Genomic DNA, 7,500 nt, shown 5'->3' on the forward strand with positions numbered 1-7,500 from the left:
ATCTCTCTCTTTCTCTCTATCTCTATCTCTATCTATATCTCTATCTCTATCTCTGTCTCTATCTCTATCTCTATCTCTATCTCTCTCTCTATCTATCTCTATCTCTATCTCTATCTCTCTGTCTCTATCTCTAGCTATCTATCTATCTCTATCTCTATCGATCTATCTATTTCTTAACCTGGTGCAGAACTTTTGTTTCCACCTGCCGGACACCCTAACCGCTTGTCCTCAACACTTTTTCTGGCAACCCCAGTGATGGACCTCTAGCCTTGGCCACGGTCCCGGTTTTTATTTGTATTCTTTATATATCTATTCTTCTTTATACAGTAATAATTGGACGAGGACTATGACAGTTAAGGACAAGTATTGTGTATAGGAAAAAAAAAAATATCCCTCTTTTTTTTAAGTTTAAGTTTTAAAATTTCTTTTTAAAAAACGATCAAGTTGTAACCAGATATTCCCTATTCAAATAACGTCATATCACATACCACGACCTTCCTAACTAAAATTGATTATCTTTTATACCCAACTTAAAAATGAAAATGAGTAGATATCAATTAAAAAACAGAATCATCATTAGGGACCCGAATTCCTATGCTGTTTCTCACACTATGGGAAAGTTAAGGTGACCTGAGGATTGAGTCTGAAGGGTCAATGCCTCACTGAGACGCGATGTGGTATCTCCCTCTGTTAACACTAAATATTCATTATACCTACAACATGTATATTATAAGCTTAATCAATTTGATAAGAGGTGTATGCCTCTCTGGAAAGGAATCCGTGATCACAATAAAGGTAATTACGTTTATCGGAAAAGTATGATTCAACGAAGAAGAAAGTTTAGAAAAAACGACTCAGTTGCCGCGCAGTCTTTTCGAGATCATTATCAAATTACAGTAGATAAATGTTGAGAGAAAGCCAGGTGTAGTGATATATTGTACCTTAGGAATTTAACTCATACGTCAGGCGATTTTGTAAATTATCCTATAGAGAGCTGATACTTATAAAAGTAATGGCAGTAACTAATGTAATCTTGAAAACAATAATGATTATTAGTACTGCTATTATTATATTTACCGCTGTTACAATCATTATCATTGTTATCAACATTTTTCATCTTCATTATTATCAATGCTGTTGTTGTTGCAGTTATTAATGTTGTTTTTTCATCATTATTATTATCATCGTCCTTATTATTATTATTATCATTGTTGTTATCATCATTATCACTATTATCATTAATCCTATTAGTATCATTTCAGTATTTATATAATTAGCGACTGTAAGCGGGGTCATACCATGCATCTATGAAAACCCGAATAAAATACTTACATAGGGTATTTGATTTGGCAAGAGAGACCCACGTGCTGTCAGATACCAATAGTGTCCTTGGCAACATTATAGTGCAATGCATCATGCAACTATTCCCAGAACCATGAAGCTTGTTATTTCACGTCCCGGTTCCGAATTTTGTACTTCCTGTGTCACTAAATAAATTTTGTATTTTACGTATTTCGCGTTTTTTTTTTTTTTTTATTTATTCCTTTATTATTTGGTCATCATTCATCCCTATCAAATCGATTATATACAGCGTGGAAACAAAGGCTTCACTCTCAATATCACATTTAAACGTATTGAGTGCTAGTGCAAAATGTTCGCAACAATGTGATGCTATATTTTGCACTGAATATCTTATTCCGAATTTCCACATTCTAAAAACCTAAAGAGTGTGGAAAATGTCGCTGTATGCAATAACAAATTCACAAGCGTCGTATGTTCGCATGTACGTTACTGCTTTTCTTCCTGTAACTAGCCTGCCTTTCACGGTTTTTCTCTTAATAGGTATAGCCCCCCCCCCCAAAAAAAAAAAAAAAAAGTTTCCTTCTCTGGATAATTATGTGTTTGTTGTTCGTATATTTCCTTTAAAATCATCCTTTGATCAGGAATATGATTAGGAATTATTACAAATTCTCGGAAGGAGATGACCAAGAATCTGGTTATAAAAGTTTCCATTGAAGATACGCTCCAGCTTGATGGCATCTCTGCGTGCTTGACTTAGCCTCGAGATAGTCAAGGGTAACTTATGTAATTACTGGTATTTCCTCATCTTTTACTCTGTTGTCCTTGTCGAAGGGCAAAGTGACAGGATTTGTGAAGTTGATAAAAGATATGGCAAATGTAAACACGAAGCTAAATAAATCACGTACGTAATGAATAAGGCATAATGGTAGTTATGTTACGAGGGACCGAGAACGTCAGGTGTTGCTTTAAGTACAAAAATTTGTTGAGTGTGAGTCAAGTCCTGTGCAAACCAGGCGGGTCTTGCGAACACGGGGCAAGCAGACGCAGTGGCTACGTCCTTTTACTGGTTTTAATCTTGAAAACAATAATGATTATTAGTACTGCTAATAATCATTAATCATTACCGTATACCGTTATGCGGTATACGGTAATGAGGGAAAAGGACCATCCTCCTAGAACCAATCTAGGAGGATAGGGTTCGAGAGTAGTATGCGAATACGATACTTATACGTAGATATTCCGCCTTTGTGGATATAATGCCAGTGTTTGCTTGTGTTATGAGAAACTGGTCTATGTGTCAGCTAAGGTGTAATACGAATACACATGACACATAGATGGAAACTGAAGACGGTGCAAGGGAGTAGAACACGTTAAGACGAAATAGACGTATTATAAGTAAGGCGGAGCTGTTTGTGGGGGTAGAGGAAGGGGGGTTTCTTCTACCTGTTCTGGGCGGTCCTTTGAAAGCGGGCTCTTACGGGTAGCACGGGCTGGGCGGGACTAAAAAACACACATACACACGAACCCAGGTATAAAAATGTGCGTGCGTACTTCTCCGGCATCACACGATTCGGTGTCTTGTTACTGGTAAGTCTGTCAAACACAAACACAAAGACACATCCATACTCACGCACACACACACATAAACACACACACAAAAACACAATTAAAAACAAATACATACATAAACACACACACACACACACACACACACACACACACACACACACACACACACACTCACACACAAACTCACACACACACACACACACACACACACACACACACACACACACACACACACACACACACACACACACACACACACACACACACTCACAAACACACAAACACACACACACACACAAACACATTAAAACCCGTCGTGCACAAGTATCACTCTCACTCCAGCTCAGAACGAATTCTCTCCGCAGCGTATACTCGAACACCATGGAGCTGAGGACAGTGTGGCTGCTCCTGGCGATGCTGTGGGCTGTGAGCGCAAGACCCCAGCAGGAGAGTACTGAGGGAACGCCGGGAGAGGCTCCAGGTCCTCCTCTACCAGAGGGTATCAATGCGTTGCTCATTCGCACCTCAGGTCAGTTTTTATTTTTTCATGATTTGTATAACAGCGTGTGTATGAGAGAGGGGATGCGTTCGTGCATGCGTGCGTGTGTATGTATGTGCATGTGTGATTAGGTGTGTGTATTATATATCTTAAATGTAATGTTCCACGAGTAGACATCGCGTGCGGACACAGTGCACCTGCCCTGCATTGTGAATAGAAAGTGACTTTGGCGGTTTTCCCAGTAAGCGAGATGACCATGAAGCGATGCTGAAATTTGCATTGCATTACGTTCGCGAGAAGGGATGGAAATGAAATGAAGTAAACAGGAGAAAATATAAGATTAGATATTCTCTATTTTTCAATCATTTCTACGTGTTTCGTTAATGGAAAGTAAGAGTTATAAGCGACTGGTTTCGAGAAGATATCAATAACTTTCTACACGACTTCAGGCAAGTTTTTAGTGGTTGTACTTGGCTACGTGACATGAGTGGAAAGCCAATCTATAAGACAGTGAAATAGTTTCGAAAACCGAGAAAAAATGAGAACGTGTTTTAATATTATGATTATTATTTTTATCGCCGCGAGCCATGATGACTATTTATAGGATACTAATGGTGCTCAACAGACCTTGGGAAACTTGAAAGATCATCACAGTTAGTTTTTTTTCTTATCTTTTTTTAATGTTTCTTATTTTATTGGCATTGTTTTTCTTTTCTTTATTTTGTATTTTGCTTCTTAGACTTACATTGTTTTTTTCACAAATACATTCACATATACGTATATACATACACGTATATATAAGTATACATTTGGGGGCTCAGGGGACTAGGTTCTTAAAGTGTCCCCCTTTTTAAAATGTATATCTATTGGTATATACTTATTTAATCTAAAGAGAGGCAGAAGTAAGAAAACTGGCTGACATTTCTTCAATGCCATCAAAGTCTACGGAAAATGACAGGAAATGCATGACGTCTGTGTAAAGATTACGAAAAATATTAAATTACTTGTCACCTGTTTTTTTTTATTGATTCGCTTTAGTCTATTTCCGCTTTTCGAAATCTTGTTTGGGAGTCTCACAAACCCAGGGGGGGGGGGGGGGGGCGGGGGAGAATAAAAAACCGTAGCTACGCCTCCGGATGTATTTACATATCGATATATATGATATACGTATATGAGTGTATGTCTGAATGTATATATAATATATATATATACATATATGTGTGTGTGTGTGTGTGTGTGTGTGTGTGTGTGTGTGTGTGTGTGTGTGTGTGTTTTGTGTGTGTTTTGTGTGTGTATGTGTGTGTGTGTGTGTGTGTGTGTGTGTGTGTGTGTGTGTGTGTGTGTGTGTGTGTGTGTGTGTGTGTGTGTATATACATATACATACATGTAGATATATATACACATATATATATATATATACACACACACATATATATGTGCGTATATAAACATACACGCATATATATCCTGCATACCTAAATGGCCTAATCTCCCGTGCCGGCAGTTCGCCTGATGTGCGCGGGCAAGGAGGTTCCAGACTGCGAAAATTTGGCGACGACCTGCTTGACGGAATACGGACTGGGTTCAGACGCTGATGTCGACTGTAAGTTTATTTGTTTCTTTCTTTGTTAGAAGGCAGTTATTAGGGACTATACTGATTACATACTGGCGGAGTACTGTATCCGCGCTGCTTATAATGAGTTGTTTTCGGTAGTTGAAACGGCTTGCCAAGGGAAGAACCAGTTATTATGCTACACTAAGATCTCCGAGTGCATTGACCTCCTCTCCGTGGCGCCTTCAGCTGGACAGATACTAGGTGGGTGAAATTCAATATCATCTGAATAAACACAACAAACACACGTACACGTGCATGTGTGTGTGTGTGTGCGTGTGTGTATGTGTAAATGTTAACTTTCAACATCAATATCAATATCATATATATATATATATATATATGTATGTATGTTTGTATATGTATACATATGTATGTATGTATATGTATGTATATATATATGTATGTATATGTGTGTATGTATATATATATGTATGTGTATATATATATATATATATATATAAATTCGTAAACCTAAAACGTGGGCCTCTCAACCGACAGTCTCCGAGGTGTGTTCGGGCAAGGACGCAACAGACTGCATACAAGAAACAGTACAGTGCATGTCCCTACTGTATCCAGGGGCAGAAGGAAGCAGCGCGTGTCCTCCGAGTTAGTATTCTGTTATGTGTTTGTGTATGTTATACGTCCATGATGTGTACACGAGAGAGAGTTGACTTACAAACATTCTGTGGACACTATTAGAAACCTGCGTTTATGACTTCACAATATCGTGTGTGTGTGTGTGTGTGTGTGTGTGTGTGTGTGTGTGTGTGTGTGTGTGTGTGTGTGTGTGTGTGTGTGTGCGCACGTACACATACACACATACATATATATATATGTACATATGTGTGTGTGTGTGCGTGTGTGTGTGTGTGTGTGTGTGTGTGTGTGTGTGTGTGTGTGTGTGTGTGTGTGTGTGTGTGTGTGTGTGTGTGTGTGTATGTGTGTAAGTGTATTTCGCAGTGAGTGAATGAATTATTCATTCAGATTTATAAGCATGAGCAAGGTCAATGAACCTTGTCCATAAGCAGCGTTCGAATCCTCGCATTCTCACCTCACCTAACCCCCTTTTCAGCGGGTTCTCCCCCAACTGGAAGCGCGCCCGACACCGCATGCACAGCAAACGTTCTAAAATGCATTGAGCTCCTGCTGCCGGAGGAAGGGACCGTGCCAGCAACGCCTCCTACTCCTGAAATTACCGAAGTCGTGCCTTCGTCTGCGACCTCTGAAACTCCAGCCGAAGAATTGGCGGCGCTGACCCAAACCTTGATAGGTGATTTCCGGTCCTTTGCAAACCTTTATTTACTTATGTTTATGCTTGAGAAGTTAAAAGGTCATTGCTACGTTATGTTCTTATTGGAATGTCTGTCAAAATTACAAAATAAGCGCAAAAATGAGTTGGAAGGAGAGGAGAAGGGGGAGGAGGAGGAGGAGGAGGAGGAGGAGGAGGAGGAGGAGGAGGAGGAGGAGGAGAAGGAGGAGGAGGAGGAGGAGGAGGAGGAGGAGGAGGAGGAGGAGAGAGAAGAAGAAGAAGAAGAAGAAGAAGAAGAAGAAGAAGAAGAAGAAGAAGAAAGAGGAGGAGGAGCAGGAGAAGGAAGGGAGTGTGTTTGCATTATCATCAATAATTTTATCTTTATTTCCATTATTATAGTAATCATCATTTTTCATATTATCAATCATCCTTTTATTGTTATTATTACACATGACATTATCAATACTGCTATTATCACTATTAGTGTTATAATTAATACCATAATTATTATCATCATTACTGTTATCTTTATCTTTATTATTATTATTACCATTCTCATCATTACCATTATCATCCTAAATCATTATCATTGTTAATGTTACTACCCCCACCACCACTATTTCTCTTAATATAACCACTGATATCATAACTATTGCCAACATCACCTTTGTCTGACCTTTTTTGACCCTTCTTGACCTACAACAGTAATAACGACGTGTCGGTCAAGTGCCCTCCCGAACTGTCAGGCCCAGATGAAACAATGCTTGCCCTTATTTGGTTTCGGTTCCAACTCAAGCGCAAGCTCGTCGATTTGTGAGTACAACCTTTCATACCGTTTGCTTGTGGAGAAGGTGGAGGTTAATGAGGATATGTGTGCAGTGAGGCGATTTATGGATTAATGATTCGATTTATTATTGTTATTATTGATTAAATGAATTGGCGTATCTGTTTAAATATTCATTCGTTTTGGATGAGGTTTGTGAGATGGTGTTTGTGTATAACTTTCTTTTTTCTCTTGCTCTTTCTTTCTCTACTCTCTCGCTCTTTCTCTTTTTATGTCTGTCTGTCTGTCTGTCTCTCTCTCTCTCTCTCTCTCTCTCTCTCTCTCTCTCTCTCTCTCTCTCTCTCTCTCTCTCTCTCTCTCTCTCTCTCTCTCTTCCTCACACACTTTTCTCTGTGTATGCATGTATATGTCTGTTTATCTATTGATTTATTCATTTATAAATATATATATTTTTTTTTAACAGCCATTCATTCCACTGCAGG

At 38.9% G+C, this 7,500-nt stretch overlaps 2 protein-coding genes across 7 annotated transcripts in view; one reads left to right on the plus strand and one right to left on the minus strand.

Annotated features, from left to right (window-relative positions):
• Positions 1-7,500, minus strand: part of LOC125035172 (low-density lipoprotein receptor-related protein 4-like) — a 178,386-nt gene that overhangs the window by 24,496 nt on the left and 146,390 nt on the right. The gene's annotated exons all lie outside the window — the stretch shown is intronic.
• LOC125035178 (mucin-5AC-like) overlaps positions 2,786-7,500 on the plus strand; it is a 16,634-nt gene continuing 11,919 nt past the window's right edge. For all 6 annotated transcript variants that reach the window (XR_007115744.1, XM_047627408.1, XM_047627433.1 and 3 more), the window contains exons 1-7: positions 2,786-2,889; positions 3,237-3,400; positions 4,875-4,973; positions 5,085-5,186; positions 5,484-5,591; positions 6,058-6,255; positions 6,940-7,047. Coding sequence is in view for 5 of the 6 variants with exons in the window: in XM_047627408.1 (XP_047483364.1) it covers positions 2,840-2,889; positions 3,237-3,400; positions 4,875-4,973; positions 5,085-5,186; positions 5,484-5,591; positions 6,058-6,255; positions 6,940-7,047 (829 nt within the window). In the remaining variant the exon portion in view is untranslated. The remainder of the gene's footprint in view (positions 2,890-3,236; positions 3,401-4,874; positions 4,974-5,084; positions 5,187-5,483; positions 5,592-6,057; positions 6,256-6,939; positions 7,048-7,500) is intronic.

This window comes from Penaeus chinensis, chromosome 2, assembly GCF_019202785.1.
Source record: "Penaeus chinensis breed Huanghai No. 1 chromosome 2, ASM1920278v2, whole genome shotgun sequence".
In the NCBI taxonomy this organism is placed as follows: domain Eukaryota; kingdom Metazoa; phylum Arthropoda; class Malacostraca; order Decapoda; family Penaeidae; genus Penaeus; species Penaeus chinensis.